Source organism: Rissa tridactyla, chromosome 3 (assembly GCF_028500815.1).
Source record: "Rissa tridactyla isolate bRisTri1 chromosome 3, bRisTri1.patW.cur.20221130, whole genome shotgun sequence".
NCBI classification, from domain to species: Eukaryota; Metazoa; Chordata; class Aves; order Charadriiformes; family Laridae; genus Rissa; species Rissa tridactyla.
The window spans coordinates 15,501,288-15,522,494 of record NC_071468.1 but is presented as its reverse complement, the minus strand read 5'-3'; the positions used below and the strand labels follow the sequence as shown (position 1 = coordinate 15,522,494).

The window sequence follows — 21,207 nt, the reverse complement described above, 5'->3', positions numbered from 1 at the left end:
AATTAGAAGATTTTTATGCTCCCACTCACACGGTTGACAGCAATAAGTTCAAGTGACTTTCAGGAATAGAGAATAAGGACTATGATATACAGTCAATATATTTTAAAGCACAAATAATTGTGGAAAAGCTATACTAAGACAATCGGGGGCTTAACTGAAGGCTAAAATCTAGCTACAGAACACTGTATGGACTGCATCAATCAGGAGGGAAACCTGACCTATTTTACTCAAACTGACCATTTACATCATAGTGGATTACTAGGAAAAACAAGCTTTAAACAATAAGAGTAATTACTTCACTTTTCGCAGCTGCATAGCTCTCTTAGTGAGGTCTTCTGGCATTTCAATAGTCTTTACACACTGCTTCAGGATACATACACATTTGCACCAAATGCTGCACTCCCTAAACTCAATGTCCTGCCATAACATAGAGGAGGAGCAAGATCAGGTTCAAAATGAGATAGTGGCATGACATGCACTGAAATCCAAGTATGAAATACTTTTAAATGTAAACGCATGTATAACTTGGTTTGGAATTTTTTCTGTTTTTTAAAATATGTAATTAAAGGTAGTCTAACAAAAGGAAACTACTTAATAAAAATACTGTGTTTCAAGAAAGTGCGGGTAACTGGAAAACCTACTTCCTTACAGTGACTGTCTCACACCTTCAGGAGGATTGAAGATATTTTGTTAATTATACCTCCATTTTTACCATGACACATTAAAATCCTGTTACCCTTAATTAAACATGGCTTTGGGTAATTTTCTTTTGCTGATGTATGAATAGACTTTAAGAGTTAAATGTCATTGTAGAGCATCCAGATGAGCTGAATTTCTACCACGACAAATTCTATGAGAAAGCTGGGCCTTGCTGGTAGCGTCAGCAGAACACTGCAAAGCCCCCTAAACGTACGAGCCAGATACGTGCTGCTACCACTTTGTTTTCTCTAACTCATCAAAACAACCACCTGTTTTGATCTAGGAGTAAAATCCTGCCCTTAGGATGCAGCATGGTAAATTGGAGAAAGAAGATACCAACCTAACAGGAGATGGCTTGGAGAAAGAAAGATTAAAAAAGAAAAAAAGAAAGGAAGTATAGGTATTTTCTTTCATGCACAGGCAGATAACTATTGAACTTGTTTGTTACTGCCCAACATGCTGAATTGTCTACACATATATGTCAATGGAACACATAAAAAGTTTGGGCTTTGCAACATCATCTATCAGGTACACAAAATGTTTTAATGGTATTTCCTATTTTTTTTGCACAATGAAAAGATACCATTAAGACCACAAGACAGATGGTGCAGTATAAGAGAGCTGGATGGTATTCTGCAGTGGCTTACAGAACTAGAGTAATATTGTAAACAGAGAATATATTTTGAATGGATGCAAGCACAAATTCCAAATAGATGTTTTCATACATGCCTGTTTCAAGTGGACAACTGGTGCAACAGAGACATAATGCATCTCCTGGCACATAGATAGTTAGATGCCATAACTACGCTGGAAGCCTTCCCCCTCTCTCCCTCTCATGCACGCACACAGACACACACAAAAACCCAAACAAAAAAACCCTCCACACAGCAGCTCTTTCATTTGGCAGTTACGAAGCTGAATATTCCAAACTGACAGCAGCGTTGTAAATATTACTATATGTATTGATATGTGTATCTTGTACTATGGGTACCATAATTGCAATGTTAGCAGACAACAAGTTTTGCACTTGAAGACTAAAGAAGAATAACCATTAAATACTGCAATAATAGAGCAGGTGGCATGCGAAAACTTCCTATTTAAGTAACGTAATCCTAAATGAACGTCCCATTAAAAATCTCGAAGACTTCTGGCTTGTCTTTAATGAGATTAGCCTTTTGTTACAAGTGCTATTTTGTACTGCTTCAAGGCTTGTATCTTGCCCTTTGCAGATGGTAATAATAATTTACCTTGGTTAAGAATATGGAGAATCTTACTTAGGATTGTCATGCTTATAGCCCAAGGTTTCATGGTATAAATATTTGCCAAATGCAACATATTAAGAAAGATGCAAACTTCCTTATTACAATCCTATTAATTATCACTTATGTGGATTACTGTATTATTCCTCTCAATTTAATAATTTGCTGTTGCTCAGGTAGGAAAAGAGTTAAGAATTTCATTTTCAATATGCTACCTACATTTAACATGCATTTAGTCTAAATTTCCTTGAAATGAACTTACAAAAGAATAAACAAAAAAATAAATCAGTTGTACAAATTATCACGAAAAATTGCACAGTTGCCCCAAACCAGACTCACTGAACACACCTTTTCTATACGTGTAATTCAATCCAGAAACAGAATTTTGGCTGCCTGAATACACACCTGGGACATGCCCTAAAAGCTAACAATAAACACATCTATCTATTAGTGAAGAACAGAAAGAGATCTGTAGGCATTATAATACTGCTCTGATGAAAGTGAAAGCCCTCCTCTTCCATTGTTACATACAGCTCTATTTAACATTAATAGAAGCTTGATTAGAATCAGAAACTTATTGCAAGTGGTAACTGGTTTCTTTTGGTACCTTCTTCCAACTTGAGGTCCAAGCCATTCACTTCTTCACTTATACAGTATGCTTTCGCTACTCGTACCCTGCCAGTATCACATTCAGCTTCACTGAAGAACAATGTTAAAAGATGCCTTACCGGGTCAGACCAGTATCTTCCCTAAAGCAGTGGCTATTTGGGGGCAGCACCCAGGCCTGCCTTTTTTGTGAGGTCCATTCCCCTTGGAATACAACTGTTGGACTAAAGGTATTAGAAGGTACCTCTCTGCATAGTCAGGGGACCTGATATTCATCAATTTGTCTAATCCCTTTATGAACCTGCTGATACTGTCACAACCACAAACTCTTGTGACAACAAGTTCCAGGAGTTCACTCCTCATTCAGTGAGGAAGTATCGTATTAAATGCGTGTCCTGTTTGCCTCATCAGTACCCCTCAGTCAGAGTACTGTAGGGTTTGGTAAACAGACACTTCCATTCACCTTATCCACTACCTTTGTGATTTTGTAAACTTTTAACTTAATTTCCCCTCAGCTTCTTCCTGCCCAAATTTAACAGTGGCATCCAAAAAGATGCTTTCATACATGCCTGTTTCAAGTGAGACATAACGCATTACCTGGCACATAGATAGTTAGATGCTGTTCAATGCACCCCAGGATGCAGTTTGCCCTCTTGGTTGCCAGGGCACACTGCTGACTTATATTGAGCCTGGGTTTTTTTGGAAATCCAAACACATGATATCCACTGGATTTCCTTTATCCACATGCTTACTGACAACTTCACAGAACCCCAGCAGGTGAGTGTTGCAGGATTTGGCTGGAGAGAAGGCACACTGCCTCCTTCCCAATAGGCTCTGCTTCCTCCACGGGCCCACCGACCTTACTCTTTACTACAGCCTCTACCCCTTTCCTAAGGAAGTCACACCCACTCCTCTGGAGTTCCCAGGATCTTCTGGGTGAGAGTTACAGTGGCACAGTGGGCCATCCATAATAAGAGGGTGCACATCTTGGCCACGAGTTCTCTCACTTTTCACCTGGTTCCTTCAGAACCTCCTTGGCAAGGCCACTGCTCCAGGTAACTTCACATTTGACTCACCTGACAGCTCTAATGCTTCCTACACATCATCCTCAGATTCATCCAGCTCATTTAACCAACCTGCTGCAAAGAATGCACTCTGGCAATCTCCCCTGCTTCACCAATAAACTGTGACACATCAAAAACTCATTGAGCGTTTCTGCCACAGCACTATCAACTCGGAGCTTACCTCAAACAGCCCCGTGAGTTTCCTAAGGTGGCTTTCTGCTTTGATTTAAAGAATTTCCCACAATCACTCTGAGCATCCTTTACAAAGTGGTCTCTAAATTCTCTTTATTGAGCCCTTAACATCCTGTTTACACTTAACCTGCCATCATTTCTGGGCTCTTCTGTTCCTCCCATTTGGAGAAACTTCCCTTTTTCTTTAAATAATGACCTTTTCTCTACAATAGCCTCGTGAACTGATCCATGATCCTGAAGGATCCATGCAGAGCTTTTACTGAATGGATAACGCAGTATCACAACAACCACACACGATCGAAAGTGTGCTTACTGTACTGTGAAATATTATTAAGAAAGCCACAAGTCCCCTTTCCTCTCTGATAAATTTGCCCTGTTGTTATACATCAGAGTATCGTTTATTCTCAATAGATCTTAAATAAACTCTTCTTGCCTCTTAAACTGTCTTACAGACTCTTTGTTGATGGTGAAGATTGATGAAAGCAGAAGAAATGCATCTTAATTTTCAGATAACAATCGGAATTCACAGCAGCAGAAGCTTTATAAATCCAAATTTCACATTGAATGGATTTCCTTATCTTCATTTACCAAAGGAAGGCAAAATAAAATAATGTTTGCAAAAAAACCCTTGAATTTTCTGTGCAGTGACTTAATGTTGACAAATGTCCCACAGAATTACAATAAAAAAACCTCCTGTTATTCATGTAAATTAAGACCAGAATAGGCCTAATCTGCCATTTTGCACAAAAAGTTTAGAATTATCCTACTGACAAAACATTGGGAACAGGATTTTGCTGTAAATGAACAGCAATCCTCATGTGTAAACGAAGAACCTTCTCATATAATTTTTGAGAAAGTCTGATTTCTTCAGAGCACTGTATAAAACGCTAAATCGTAGAACAAAATAACAGTTACCATTCTTGGCTTACTTAAATTTCTGCTCCTGAAAACACATACTTGTGTGAGCAATCTCGTCGATATAAACAAAACTCTTCATGCTCAATGCTGTTCTTGTGCAAAAATGTTTCAGCTTCGGGCTGAGAGGCAGAATACACTAAAACTTTTCCTTCAGGGTTACATCACTTGACATCTATTGTGGAGGAAATCATCTTTCTTTTGACTTACATGCTGAGGAACAACACAGTACACAAAACACCTATACAGAAACCTGCACAGACTGCAGGTTTATCTTCAAATACTTAACCATCTTACACTAAAAAACACGCTTTTAACAGGTAAAGTTAAACAAAATAATAACAAAAGCAACTTGGTAAGAAATCATCGAGTATTAAGAAATAGTTCAGTGAGCAGTGAACACACTGGCCTGAAAAGAAGTGCATTAGGCAAATGCTCATTTTTCTGGACAATAATGGGATGCATGCTGGCATTAATATTCAGCACCAACTGAAGTGACAAACTGACAATGCCCTTTTGTCCTACATCTGAAAGCAATCAAACAGATCCAAGTCCTAGTTGACTAGTAAGTTTGCAGGTGTCAATATCAAAACAGACTAACCTTTAGCCCTTCTACTTCGCTTTCCAACTGTTTAGAGTACTGTTCACTCCTCTCTCGCAATTTCCTGTCTTTGGATGCCTCAGCAGCTGCGGCTTCAGCTTGGACTTCCAGCTACAAAAGTACATACATTTTTAATAGGTAGGATTCTTCAATATTTTTTTCAAAATCTATCGATGGTTTTCAATACAAGAGATAAATCTTCAGCACTAAACTGGACACTTCAGATTCTTAGAAAACAAAATCAGTACTGTTTGAAACAACAAGCAAAGAGTTAAAGATTTACAGATAAAAAAATTACTTTGTCAGAAAACCTTACATATAACTACTATTTCACAGAGTCTAAACAGTCTTCTCACCACTTACTTCTTTTTTAAGTCTCTCTGTTCTGCGTAACTCTTGCCTTAAACTTTCTACTTTTTGCATCACCACTTCCATTTCTTCCTCCTTATCTCGGAGCTGGCGGGCAAGCTTTTGTTTTTGAGAGTGCAAGTCTGTCAGCCGCTCGTTCATCTCTGAGAACTCCTGCATTGCCAATTTCCGCTGGCTGTGTGCATCTTTCAGCTCTTTGGCTTGGGATTTTAATCTGTCACTAGACTCTGCCAGTTCCTACAGTTTAAAAAAAGAATTAAGTAATAAACCTAGAAAGCTGCAAGGCCACTTCTGTCTTTGGATGTGCATCTAACACCTTCTCCAGAGTGAATAGAAACTACATATTCATTGCTTTTCATGATTGCATCTACAATACAGAGGCCAGGTTTTATGCTATTGAAGTTAGTAAAACTGCATAAACGTAAACTAAGTCAGAATTTACTCTATTATTATAGGTTAAACACAAAGGCTTTCAAGCACTTGCATTAAAATACAAAAACACCTTGCTTTCTTAATTAAAAACATCATTAGCATAGTTTTTCAAGAACTACTTAAATGAATAAAAATAATAGTACTTAACTGCTAAATGATTAACAAAAGTTTTTGCATTAATTGAATGGAAAAATCTGTTCTATGAAAATTTCTACCTTAGAAGGTTTTGAAAACTGACCTGCAATGGCAAGTAGGATTTCCACACACTGGATATAATATCAAATATTACAGAAAGTTTCAGGCAACAAAACACGGTGGTGATAAATAGCAATATATGATAATTATTCTTCTAAAAGAACCCACATGAAATAACACTGCTAGTGCTGTGATAACTCTACAGCACAATACCTTCACAAAGCTTGCTGTGTCCTAGATCTGTGCCACTACACTACGAACGAGGGACCACGAGAGTTTAAATGGTTTAATGATGTTCAGCCAAACTGGAGCAGAACAAAGAAGCAAGGAAAAGCAAGTCTGAGGATGAAAAGAAGAGTGGCAGGAAGAATTAATTTTTGGCACTGTTGACATCTATACAGATTTAAAAGAGTTTTCTAAGGTTGTTAAAAAGAAGTCCTAATCACTAAAACTTGTTTTAGAAGACAGATGGTCTTTCTTGGACAAACTGGCAGCTTTCAAGGTTTTAAGAGCCTTAAGGGTTAAAAGAAACAGCGTTAAATACAGCTGGCACATCAACATTGAGTGGGGGCTCTACAATACTGGGTCAATATAATCATTATGAGAAACAGTCAACGTATTTCACACCTGACTACAGGTTGATTTGACTGCAAATACACAAAAGAGCCATGAAAGGCAGTATGCTATAAATAAGAAAACAAGGAATTGGGGTCAATATAATCATTATGAGAAACAGGTTAATGTATTTCACACCTGATTACAGGTTGATTTAACCACAAATACAAAAAAGAGCCATGAAAGACAGTATGCTACAAATAAGAAAACAAGGAAATGGGGAGACAGAGAAGAAATAAACCCCCGTATTTTTTATCTGTAGTTGCTTCAAATTACTTTTGAATTTTCATATTTCGGCATATTTTCACATCTCTCTTCTGGAAACACTTCTGCAACACAGCATTTTTTCCGTGCTACAGTCTCACACATACTTCAGATTAAATTAGTCGTCTGGAATAGTTCTTCTCTACTCTGTCTTCTAACCACTGTCATTATCACCTTAATCTACAAACCCTTCTTTGCAGCCACCATGCAATCTGGATCATGGAGATGTTCGCTATCTGGGAGCAGTCACCTAGGACCACCCAGCAGTCATACATACAACGCGTTAAATAATGACCTCGTCTTCAAAAAAAGAGGCAGAAAGCAAAGTAGGACATGCTACACATTTGTTGTCTGCTCATTAATTTTACACTTGAAAGTTACTTCAAGTAAAATGAACACAAATAAAATAGTCTTTAGGGTTTAGAAGAGTTGCTGACAAAATGCTTGTACCTTATTAAGATCTTCCCTTTCTTGCTTCAGCGTTCTGACCTGTTTCTCAAAAGCCTTTATTTGTCTGGAAGCATCATCCAACTCCCGTCTTGCAGTGCTGGCCTCCTCAAGTTGCTGTTCTAGCTGACCAGAATCTAGAAAAAGCAACAGACTTCTAAATATGTTAAGGAAAAAAATCAGTATTTCTAGAATAGCATAGTCTAGCTGCCTGAAGCCCCCTCAGTATTTGTTCTGGTTTGCATTTAATCACAAAATAATGCAATTCTTATCTGGTTTAGAATAGGGAGCAGGTTGTTTCAACTGCCATTATCTGCTTTTAACAGAACAGAATAAAGTTTACAGCTTGCTGCAAAACAACACAGAAAACGATATCAACTTGTCTTTTCACATTATAATCATCATGCACTATACATAATTCTGTAATGTATGGTTTAACGTGACCTATACGTTTGACTTTTACACACTGTGATGTAATATATAATGCATCTTTTATTACATCGTAATTACAGTCTCTCTCCTCCCCCCAAATTCCCCCAGAAAGAAATAGTAAAAGTAACGGGTCACTCGAGCTGGCAAGTGTTCTCCTGTTGATACACTTAAAGTTAACTTCAGACAATTTTACTCATTTCTAGTGTGAAAACCGCTTGTGTTTATGTGATCTGCTTTATTACTACTATAAATACAGGAAAACTATTACAGTCAGTTTCTTGCCAACTGTCAGTTACACAATGACAGTACAATTCTACGCCACAGCTAAATAATGTCATATAAATACGCTCAAATGCTACAACATTAAAAGTTGAAATTATAAAATATGACAACTGAAAATTTCTAGCCAGTGGGTGCTTTTTTTTCCACTCTTAATCCTTCACTTAAAAACAGGAATTTAAAGCAAGTTATATATGAAGGTAGGTTAATCCCAAATTCTATGAAATCACTGGACATTCTGCCTTTAATTCCAGTTGTGGCAGGTCTTCAGACCATATGTATTTACCCACAGAACAGGAACCCATCTATAGCCTTAATAGGAGCCTTTTACTACATTTTCATAAATGCAACCCTAAGAGACTGGCTGTTGGAGAAATAAAATATAAAAACACATATAATTCTAAGAGCTGTAATTTCTGAAACATGAGAATTTTATAAGCAAGTGAATACCATTAGCTTATACCTAGAGAAATAGTCGCTATCGTTACAATTCATTGACTCTTGTTTAAAAATTTAAAAGAATGCATTTAAATAAGAGATGTAGCTCAAAGCCAGAAATTATTAACTGCCTCTCTTATGTAGTCTACTCTGAAGTCACCAGCAAAAAGAAAGTTTATATATGGCTCTGCTGAGCCAAGATAAATCTCTCTTCCGTGCATGAACTACTTTGTTCCACAGCTCTGTTTTCTTCTTCCGTTGCTGCCCTTTACATATTTGGCAATACTAAAGATTCCTCAAAGTTTTCTCCTATGTAACTTAGTGAACAAAAATTGTAACTTTGACCTCAAAAATTGAAAGCATATGCTAGCTTGTCATTTCCTGGAAAACTAGATTGACAAGAAAACTGTATTTTTCTAAGGTCCTCCCGGTGAGACTCCTGAATTTGACACAATTTTGTGTTCATTATTTATTACTTTTTTAAGCAGGTGTTTACTCTTACAGCTCCAGAAGAGGCAGTAAAACAGCTTAAAGAATATAACCAAAAGCTATTGGTGACATATGTGTAGTAAATGGTAATTTTCCATCTAATCACCCTAGTTATTGCTAACATTTTAGCTAATATATGCAAACACTCACTGTAGGATGTTATTAAATTACATTTAATTGCCCAAGAGATGAGTCCAAAGCATGAAGTTCAGCTCTGCACCTGAACCTTCTTAAAGTTCATCAGATCTAGATCTGGAATTTTAGATATTTTTCGACACCACCCAGAAATCCTGGAACCAGCTTCCCTAAATTTGGAAGAATTCAGACATGACCATCATTTGATTTCTGCCTGTATTCTGTCATAAATTTAGTTTTAAAATCTATCTAACAAAAAAAACCCCACATAAAGTCAATCAAACTACAACACTCTCTTTTTTCAATTTTATTGAATTAGCTTGTGTTAGTTACAACTCAAGGCACAAATGAGTGTCTTCTAACTAATGACTTTATTGTGGACCAGACAAGGCATTCAAGCATGTACTGGGAAAGTTATGTGGTGACTGGGGATGGATTAGACAACTCTACATATTCCTCATTTGATCACATTATTCACTTCCAACTCAAAAACCAAAAGAATACATTGTATCTAGGAATAAATACACAAATACATATGTGGCATGCAGCAGAAAATCTTAATGGGTACGTAAGGGAAAACCTTCTCAATCTTAACTGCCTTCACCAGGCTTTGACTTCTTTTAAATTTGAAAAGGGGTATCAGTTGTGTTGGGGAATGTTCCCACAGCTTTTCCTTCCAGTTTATACATAGCATGCTTCTGCCCCATAACGTAGCAGCAGAGTCTAAACACACCAACTAAAATGCCTGGAAGATAAGTTCAAGTTATTCTTTCTGTGGGTGTCGCTGCTGGCATTCCTGACACTTTGAGGAACTGAATGAAGTCCTTTCACAAATATAAAACCAGAACAAATCTTTTTTGTAGTTTCCTCCAATCTTTTTTGCTGGTTTTTTTTTCCCTTGCCCACAGGTAAGATATGGACATATAACAGAGATCCATCTACAGCTACTTGTGTCAGATTTTTCTCTCACATAAAATGCAGGCATTTTCCTATCTGGATTGACAAGAGGAATCAGACTTGTCCTCCCCATTTCTATGGTTCTAGTCCTAATACCTAACAGTCTCTTAATACCTAGCAGTCTGCTTTTTGACTAGTTTGGCAGTTCTAAAGAAAGGCAGCATGACATTAATTAAAGAAATTCAGCTCTTTATCTGTACAGATTTCAAAAACACTTTTCAAACTTAAAGTACTGAGATACCTGATAATCAAAGTTTTAGTTATTATAAAATCTTCATGAACTCTAAGAAGCAAAGGAATTAAATGGAAAGGAAATAAAGGTTCAGTTTTGTAAGAAATGACAGCTCATTGACAGCAGAGCTGAGAGGTGGTTCTTTCCCCTCTCATCTCCCTTTCCTCATATGCTTCTATTGCCCACTTTGTATTGATTTATTACATCATACGTAATAAATTCTCTACATCTATGTGGTTTGTTCTTTCTTTAATTGAGTGAATTAAAGTCAAGAGAGAGTCCAAGGCACTCACAGAGAGAGGAGGGGCCACACAGCTGTGAGCAGGACCCATTTTGGTGGCAGAGTTTTGTTTAGTCAGTTCTGCTGCTCAGGGAACTGCAGCCTTATAGCCCACAGTGTCCCCTCTCACGGAAAACACCCTTCACTACTCCCCGCCACTCGGAAAAGTTGGTATCCCTGTAGTTTCATGCACACAGCCCACCCTACCCAGATAACCCACACTTTTCTGAAAGTACTGTTCCAGGAAAACACTCAGAAAACCACATCTCCAGCTTGAACTCGCTTTTACTCTACATCCAGTTACAATGTATTAAGCAACAGCACATAATAAACTTCTGTGATTTCAGAGAGAACACAAATATAATCACATCTCACAAATTTGGCCCTTCCAAGGAAAATTCAACAGAAAATGAGATAATGAAAAATATCAACTGATGCTCAAATCATAACAAATCATCCTTCCATCAAATATTTTTAGCCTAGCAGTTTTAATATTCTTGAAGTCTCCACTCCTCATGTTTACTTTCATAAGAAAGAAACAACGCCATCCTTCCTTCTAGTTTACTACCTACGTAACTGCATACCAGAGTGCGTAGATGTACAAAGCAAGGAATGCTAAGGTATGCTACAGTGACTATAACTTCTGAAAGGACTGCAGTGACTTTTGATACTGCCAAAAATAACTAAAGAAGTGCTCCATCTGCTCTTACAGCACACTGCAGGAGGAAGGGCAGGGTGGAAAAAGGTAGTAACAGTGGAAATTGATAATGGTTTCACAGATTCTCAGGTCGAGCCTGATTCCCACCCATGTAAATTAGCAACACCACAGTTTCAAACTGCTGGAACTTTACCACTATTAATGATAGCAGAAGTCACTGAAATCTTCCTTCTTCCCTACAACTGGAATTACTGAAGTACTGACTATCAAGTTGAATTTGCAGAAAATGTTGAGCTACCAATGAAGAGCGAAGGGTGAAATGAGAAGTAAAAACAGACTGGAAGACTCTTTTAGAAAGCAAAGTAAAGCTAGCATTACATTAGGAAAAAAAATCTTGTCAAAATATTGTTTCCCATTACAGTTTTTACATGAATATTTATAGCATACCTGTTACCTGTTTCTTCAACTTTTCAATTTCTTCTTTCAAACTTTTAATTTCTAAATCTTTGCTTGCTGTTATTGGGCCATCCACTGTTGAATACTGCAGAGCCTGAACTGTCTGGGTGGATTCTAGAAAATGATGGAAGAGAGAGGGACAAATTACACGCCTGACATGTGGAGGAGGTCAAACAGATATTACTGATAAATTAAGACATGCCAAAAGACCCTCCACTGAGGATTCTACAATTAATAATTTCCAACTACGAAGTGCCGATTATTCAGTAATTGTCAGCTGGACAAACAAAGTTCCTAGATTTTTTCATTTTAAGAATGAAATCTTTACACCATAGTAACCACGGCACCGTGCAAAGTTAGCATGTTATAAGAAGTTGCATACATGGGATATTTCAGGCATAAAGAGTAACAGAAGTTTAATTTGTCAATGGGAAGAAAATTCTTTTCTGCTAGAAAGCGTTCCAGGAGGTATATTTATTTTTTTCCACAGTATAAACCATAGCTCACAAAGGTGCAAGTCAAAAGAGTTACTGAATGTTTTGGGTTTTTTTAAATTACTATACCTTGCAGTTTTCTACTAAGTTCAAGCTTTTCCTGTTCTAGGCGTCTTATTCTCCTCTCATAAGCTTCTGTTGCTAAACTATCCTCCAAAGTTCTTTGAATGCTGGCATCAAGATCCATGGAGGGTGGTCCAGCTGTCAGTCTTAGACAGCTGCGGTCTGAAAGCACGCTGCGGGGGGAAAATTAAACAGCATTGGATTTTACAACAGGCTGTATAACAACCAATAAATAGTTGTTTAAATTGTTAATTACTAGGTAATTTATACACAGTCAAATAATACCTTGTTAGTATGCGCTCATTAAAAGTTGAATTCATTTTTACCTAGCATGACTGATCTCCTCAATGCATTTTTGCTACGTAGAAGTGAATGAACTCCTGATTAAAAATGATCACTATGACAGCCTACATTAGTCGGATAGCAAAAAGCAACAATGTAGTTAGTAAGATTACAGTAACAGTTTATTTTAAAATAATTAATCAAGTTTCCCAAATACTTTAAAAAATGGTATGCAATTATCACATGACAACCAGGGCGTGTACATATCAGAAATGCTGTGGCCCTGATTCTGTGAACACTCACATACACTTACTACTACTTCTGCAAATAATCCTTTTGAAGTCTACAGGACATAGCACATAACCAGCATTAAGCACAAGTGTTTGCAGAAACACAGGCCTGGTTTTTCAGTGGTTGTAAACATTATTTATTTATTTTCATAAATGATCAAGGAGCATACATGGAATTCCTTGGTACTGCTTAATCTAGCAGTAGAGATGAACGTGGCAAATACTACGTTAATGCCAAGTAACAACAAAAGTGTTTTTTTAAAAAAATTTCCATTTAGACTTCAAGAGTGTCAAAGGACTAGAAATAAAACCGTTCTTAAAGTTTAATAAGCTAAGTTCTCTCTGGGTCCACACATCTAGCCTTAACTTTGTCATATGCAGTTAACTTTATACATTGTCTGAAAACCACCTTTCTCAACAACACTCCTCCAAACACAGGTGCTGACCTTTAAATTAATGTAAATTTTACCTGCAGAGAACTCATCCTTTTGGACAGACAGCATTTTAAACTATGGCCTACTAATTTCCTCAATAAAGCACATTTTTTTGTATCTGTTTGCAGTTGGTTTCAGAGACAGAAGCTTAAGATATTATGTAACTATCCTACATACAACTTTGGAACTCTTAACTTACCAGCTACTTGTGTATGTGAAACCCACAAATGGTAAATGATGGCCAGAAAATGCAGTGTGTGACGGTGGAGGCATTGTTTCCTAGAAAAATAATAGGACAGTTGAGTAAGTAATATCCTACTGGACTTAAAGATTTTCATGTTTAACCAGATGTGAAGCATTAGTGATAATATCATACTAACTATATTCACAGTTATCCTTACCTACAGTCCAAATATTAAATGGAACTGCCTAAAACTATTTATAATAGCATGCAATATACAAAAATATAGCATGCTGACATAGAAATGCTTTTCTAATTAAATAGGCTATCACTGGAGAAAAGCAGAATATTACAGATATTAAAAGCCAATTTCTTCCTTATTTTTTCCAAGAAGCTCTTAGCTCAAAGACTCTCATCTTTTATTCCCTGCTATACTCCTCTATGCTATTTAGTCAGCAGGGCTTCCTGCCTGTAGATTTACCAGTGTCCCTTCTGAGCAGTCTATCTCTGTTTGGAGAGAACAACAGTCAGACATTTAGTAGAAATAAGAAATACAATAATCCTGTTAGTGCTTTCACCATTTCTTCCTTCACTGCTCCTTTTACCTGCCAGACAAAGAACTACAAACCAAGACAAATCTTTGAGCTTCTCCTCAGGTTAAAATAACCCTGTTGCTGTATTATTCGAACCGTTGTAAATTCTAATATTCTTAAACATCCTGTTAAAAGTTTCCTGCTTAACCCCAAGATGCAAGGTTTATGTTGCTATACTAGAGATGGCCTCAACAGTCATCAAAAGGAACTCCCTAAGTGCTAAAAGGTTCTAAATTTTAAGAAAAGGTAACATAATGACTTTTTTTCCAACAAGCCCCCACCAATTACATGGTTAGATTATGTAAGTACATCAAGTCTACGTTTTGTTGGGCATTTTGGAAACTAAGGACAAGACCAAATTACAAGGCCTTAATTTTCCATTAATGGATAACAAAAATATCAATTATTACCCGTTATGCTTAGGAAAAGTCAAACTCCTTATTTCTCCTTTAGATTTTATTTTCATATTTCATAGATTCGAGTTTCAAAACCCTCTTTACGAATAAGTTTTAAAAAGACCAAATGCCTAATTGTGTGAATTTAACAGCTCATATGACAGTTTTCAGTTACCACACAGCTAACCAAAGGTTGGTTCTAAAATATCATCTCTCTATTGATAACCATGTAAGATTCTGTAAAAGAATTTGCTTCTTTGCTGATTCTTTGGCAGAAATCAAAATACTTACTTCCTGCTACTTGTGTAAATTCAACTGTATTATCATAGTGACAAAATTATAACCGAATCTGTCTATCATGCCTACCAGTGAGGCTACTAAGGCAAACAGTAAAAACCTAAAAACCAGCAGAACTTAGGCTGCCTGAACAACACCGTTTTGCCCTTTGTGTTTATATGTACTTTTAACACCCTTTTACATTTTCATTATTGCATATATAATTTTTCCATTCCAAGTTCAGGCAGAACAATAACAATCATGGCTTTTCAACATTGCCTTTTATTTTCAGCACTGGGTATTCCTCATTTGCTGTATGCCATTCAAACCTTGCAAAGAATTTAAAAGTAAAAAAAAAAGAAAAAAGTCTCATGGGCTTATCTGTGGTGCTGACTTCTGTAATAGTAATGCAAGTATGTGAACTTTCCTCACAAGACATGTATGAAAGACGGTGGGGAAAACACCTCTAAGTTACGTATAAGAATTGGAGGGGAAGCAATATTAAACACAATGTCCACTAGTTGAAGCAAAAATGCAAAATATTTTCTGTCATGCAATGCCTCAGGCTAGGTTTTTTTCAGAGATGCTAGATGCGAAAAGAAATGGTAGAAGTAAAACCTTAATTAAACAAAACAAACAACTACCTTTGCATGTTTCAAATGAGGAAACTGAAAACAAAGCTCCAGAAACTAGCGTTCATTTCAAACCGTTCAACGGCACTGCTTTTCACCCCCAAGTCTAAAGCAAAATTAAGAATCGGACTCTGTTTTCAAATTTGAGTCCAATAACGCATCACAGGAGCATTCTTTCTTCACCTGCAGCTCCTGTTTCTTTACAATGGGAAAATATTCACATCACACAGACATCTTCTGAGTACCTCGGGAGATTAGGCTCTAAAAAGGAAGACCCCCTGCACTGGCCAACATTACAATGTGTGAATAACCTCCAAAAGGTATTTCAGCTTCACAAACACAGCTTCATAAAGACTTGCTACACATATGCATCCATAGCATCCATTCCTGACACCCAACCCTGAGAGCTGTTGCTGGACAAAATAATGTGCAAACAGATATCTGAAGATTGTATAAAAAAAGTTTTAAGATAAAAATAATTCAGTTGTGAAAGGAGATGGGCAATATCAGATGCAAGAGAGGAAAAACTGAGGAAAAAATGAAAAAAATGCAAGTTGTCCTATGCAGCCAGACTGATTTACTTAATTTGCCTATATGAAAGGAATCTGAGATCTAATGCTCTACATCACATACATCTACCACAGGATTTCATCTAGTCAAAGTGTTTTCCATGTTCTACTGTGCAGTATCCTGCCTATATCAGTTCATGTTCAATCACTTATCTGCAGGTCCAGGCAGTTCAGTGGAACTGAGATGCCCAGGCAGTTTAGAAAACAAAAGCAAAAATGGTGACAATGCTTCACCTCACATGTAAACAGCAGGTTTCTGCATGTTTCAACAAACAAACACACACACAAAAAAGTATTTCCAAGGAGACAACACAAGGTATTCCTCTAATGCTAAGACCTCTATCATCTGTCAAAGTTCCTGTTCAAAAGCATAAGGTTGTTAAAAATCAATAGTTGCAAAGCTTTTTAAGCAAAGGCAAAATCATTTCTTTCTCACTGAGATTGTTCCTGAAGAAATGGCTGTAACATTTCTCCCAAATTTCCCAAAACTCAACTCAAGTCAGAAAACAAGCTGGAAAAATTTTAGTGGGAATAAGCTGAACGGAAACTGATAGTGATATGAACAATTAGAGTAGAGCACTACAATAAAATGCATTATGCAAACTTAGTACAAGTCTCAACAATGCTCTGCTAGAAATACTGTGTCTTGCAGACTATCTACATGTAAATATTTTAGTCTTTGTAAGACATGAACACTAAGAACTTATTACTGCAAATAACAGATGTACGTGTTAGTTAAACACATGTAAAGTTACGATGAATTTACAAAAATGAACTGCAGTCATCCTTACTCATGTATGTTTGGAGGAACAGCCTCCAAACTATAAATATATTCCCCCCACAGTTCTTCAAAGCAGCACTTCGTTGTTTGTGCAGAACACAGTGAACACACTGAAATAAACCGCCATTTACATATATTTTGTGGTAAAGTACACTACAGAAGCAGATTTGTCAAAACATTAATTCTATACTTACAGAATTTTTTAAGCAATCATCATCCACATCAAAGTTTGAAGTATCAGTGGGGCTGCTGACTTCTGGGATGTAAGGTGCCTCACAGTTTCTAATGTTGTCCCAATCAATCCCAGCAAAAAATGGATGGTTCTTAAAGTCTTCTATTCCATTTTGTCCAAGTCGATGCTCTCTGCTACAAATGAGCCTTCGGATGAGGTCCTTTGCACTTTCAGAGACATCTGTCACTTGAGCAGGGAACTGAAACCTCTCCTTAAAAATTAAAATAAGAGAAAACAGTTTATTACCATGAAAAAGTTGGAAAATCACCCTTCTTAGTGAAAATTATTATGTAGAAAAAGAAATGTGCAAATACTCCAGTTCTTAAATACATGCAGTAAGGTTTCTAGGAAAAAGACTTCCCCAAAGGACAGAAACTATTGAAATTTTTTTGCCTCCTATTTTTTCTTCTATATTTAAATTTCTCATACACTGTTGAATTCTACAGCTACCTCCATGTGGAAGAACGTTTAAGAATCTTCTGCATAAGCCAACCAATGGATTCCGCCACAAGAAAGTAACACAAAAGGAGTGATGTAATGTAGCCAAGATTCACCCCAGAGAGTGAACTAACAGCCATGTTTCCAAATCCAGATTTTTAGTTTCAAACTGCTTTATCCTAAAGCAAAGCCATCTGCAATCCATAACCATAAACTCACTATATGGAAACATATTTTTTGTTCTACATTCATGAACATTAATATAATTAGTACATAAAAGCTCATTTTTTAATAAGCTTTCAAGTTACCCTATTACTTATTAATAATTAGCTTATAGAGACAGACAGAAAGAGAAAGTGCACTAACTTTGTGGTTCATTATTTTCCCATAGGTCTCCACCAAGGACTCAGCATAAAAGGGCGTTTCTCCGTAAAGCATTTCATACATGCAAACGCCTAGGGACCACCAGTCACACTCGGGCCCATACTTCCCTTTTCCATCTTCCATGGCCTGCAAGATTTCTGGAGAGATGTAGTCTGGTGTTCCAACTGCCACTGAAGATTGGACCTGTAGAAGTTACATTTCCAGGACTAAAATCAACTTCCGTCGTTACAGACACTGCTCTTTGTGGCACTGTGCATGCATATATAAATTTAAGCCTAGTGTTCTGGTTATAACAGTAACGACTAAACACGATAAAAAGGCTTCTAAATTCATAAGGAAATACATAAGCATACAAGGCACTACATTAATAGGCATCCCAATAACGTACTTTTGCTCAACTCTTACAAATATTTAATAGCGGAGAAAGAAAAAAACTGTCAATTCTTTGGCTTACAGTTGTGATTAAGTAATTATAGATTAGGTAAGCACATATATTAACTCAAATACTTTGTAACACTCAGACATGACTAATAGACTGGAATTACATTCTAGTCACACCTCCTATATACTGTGCAAGTTTAACTATACTACTAAAATATGATGATATGCTAATTGTATCTCATCCTGCTTATACTAAAGCTTATATTTTCAATAAAGATTAGAGCTCAGAGATCAAAACTCAAGAGATTCATAGTTCATCACCAAATACCTACTCAGCATTGACAGTGCAGCTTCTATCTATTTATTCATGAGTTGACTATGTGCATCTAAAAAGCTTTTAATATAGAGTAAATCCAAACAAAGTGTAGTCATATTTTGAGCCAAGATTAGTTACATACCAATACCATTACAACTCCATTTTATTTGACAAAAGGCACCTTTTCTCTTTATTAGCACACATTTTAGAAGCTAGCAAAGGACTGAAGAAAAGGTGTTTAGGAACATATCACTCTTTCTAATTTACCGTTCCATCTTCCATTAGTTTCAGACAAGAACCAAAATCTGCTAATCGAATATGTCCATTCATATCCATCAAAATGTTGTCTGGTTTAATATCCCTGCAAATAAAACACATTTCAGAGTGAGTACAAAAATTTATTGTATAACATATAGTCTAAGCATTAACTCTGCAACATCCTTATCACTCAAACCAGCAACAGATCAATAGATGGAACACAATCACTCATCATATGACGAAATTTGCATCAGGGACATTTCATGACAGGCTGTGGATCAAATCATATCATGCCTCTTAATTTTTGGAAGAACTGCGTGGTCAAATTTCTCTCATCTCTCACAGGTAGACAGGGGAATCTGACTCACTCTGAACTTTTGTACGTAAAACTTCCAAATCATGTAAAGAATTTTGATGAAGAACTCTCAAGTGAAAGATGCACGCTTATACTCGAGCTGTAAAACAAACTCTAAGTTTTACTATAGAACAAAGGTCAATGAAACCCTAAAATAATTAACACATGTTTAAATTCAGTGTCTTTCATCAACATTTTTCTCTCATGTACAAACATCTCGGCTCACTATGGACATCTGTCATACTTCTGCTGAAATTACCAACAAACCCATAGTACACGCTGCTGCAGCTCTGCTTGGCCAAATTCTGCAGCTGCCCCACTCAGGTCACAATATACATGGAAAAATCTTTCTAAACAGGCAACATAATAAATACTGCTTATTTTACAAATTTGACTCTTTTTTTTGTGTGTGTCTCATGTTTCAGAGATACGTAATATACTGAAATACAGATAAAGTGTTATGTCCCCAGTAGGCAGCTGACTAGGATGAAAGCATCTGTGCTCTCCAAGTTACCACAGCAGTATTCAGTCAACTTGCAAACAACGTTAAAATGTTGAAATTCCTTTTCATTAAAGTACAGTTATTAGAAATATCCATTGAGCTACATTTTTAAAATATATAATGTGATTACGTTGTTACTCTAACCTTATCTATCATATTCAAAAGGTAATTTACAACTGTATGAATAAAATACTATTAATACCTGCTCAGTAAACAGCCATTTATTAGACATAAAATCAAATCCCCTAAAACAAACCAAAAACAAGCGAAGCCCTGACTTTCCTTCACTCCCCTAACAACTTACCAATGAATGTCATAAATTGCTTTGCAAATTTCAATATATTCACAAGCTAAGATATTCACATTGCACGTGAGAGTAAGGTTTTGTTGTGTTGGGGGGGGTTTTTTTGTTGTTTGTTTGTTTGTTTTTAAATAGATACTGAGTTATAAACAATGTTTACTGAGAATTTATAATGGCCAAAAAATTAGAACCACACCTTGAACAACATTATACAAGCAATGGCATGAAGGTGTCACACTGTTATACACTCAGCGACAATTAATACAGTAACAGAAGAAACCATCAGAAACAACAGAAGTTTTTTGAAGAAACAACATGTTACCCAAAGACAAACAGGCTGTGGCCCATGCTGAAAACAAATTTTAGCCACCTTTCAAACATCCAGAAATATTTACAAAGTAAAAAAAAACCACTACTTAAGAAATCATATGTTTGCACCTTGCAACTGAGCATATGGACAATTCTTTACACAGCAAATAATAAAAATTAACTGAGTCCATTCTCTAAATAACATTCTTCCACTTGATTTTTGCTGACACTGAATATTCCAAAGAATTGCAACCTCCAGATCAGATCGTTTTATTTATTTTACATTCACCCACCAAAAACATTCCTTAAACTTGTTCCTAAATAAAAGCAAACACGTGCTATTAAGACCTCCCGAATTATAACTTCAGTTTAAAACACTGAAGTGTTTTAAACACTTCAAGTTCCTCTAAAAATCAAGTTCCTCTTAGAAGCTGGACCTAGTTCAAACTAAACAAAAACATGAGTCACCCTTGAGGCTCCATTTATCTATGTTCTATCTTTTATTATATTCCCAAGAGAAATAATAATAAAAGTAATAATAATAATAATCACCATCACCACCATCATCATCCCAACCTCCCCCATTCAATCTCACAAAACAGCAGAAAACATGAAAAATCTCACTCTGTTGTCAGCACTGTTGAAAAACAAACCTGCAAAACAACATTGAAAGCACTCAGAGGAACAAGTATTTCTTGCAAAGCAAAGTTTGTGAGACTCAGTAATA

The 21,207-nt window shown here is 36.5% G+C and overlaps 1 protein-coding gene across 14 annotated transcripts in view; it reads right to left on the bottom strand.

Moving 5' to 3' along the window:
- CDC42BPA (CDC42 binding protein kinase alpha) overlaps nt 1-21,207 on the bottom strand; it is a 189,832-nt gene that overhangs the window by 62,754 nt on the left and 105,871 nt on the right. For 11 of the 14 annotated variants that reach the window (XM_054194340.1, XM_054194339.1, XM_054194341.1 and 8 more), the window contains exons 7-15: nt 19,023-19,116; nt 18,041-18,241; nt 17,199-17,447; nt 13,777-13,856; nt 12,578-12,744; nt 12,006-12,128; nt 7,662-7,795; nt 5,700-5,942; nt 5,337-5,447 (exon numbers count right to left, since the gene is read on the bottom strand). In XM_054194340.1, the coding sequence (XP_054050315.1) occupies nt 5,337-5,447; nt 5,700-5,942; nt 7,662-7,795; nt 12,006-12,128; nt 12,578-12,744; nt 13,777-13,856; nt 17,199-17,447; nt 18,041-18,241; nt 19,023-19,116 (1,402 nt within the window). The remainder of the gene's footprint in view (nt 1-5,336; nt 5,448-5,699; nt 5,943-7,661; nt 7,796-12,005; nt 12,129-12,577; nt 12,745-13,776; nt 13,857-17,198; nt 17,448-18,040; nt 18,242-19,022; nt 19,117-21,207) is intronic. The other 3 variants (XM_054194346.1, XM_054194352.1, XM_054194348.1) reach the window with 2 other exon arrangements.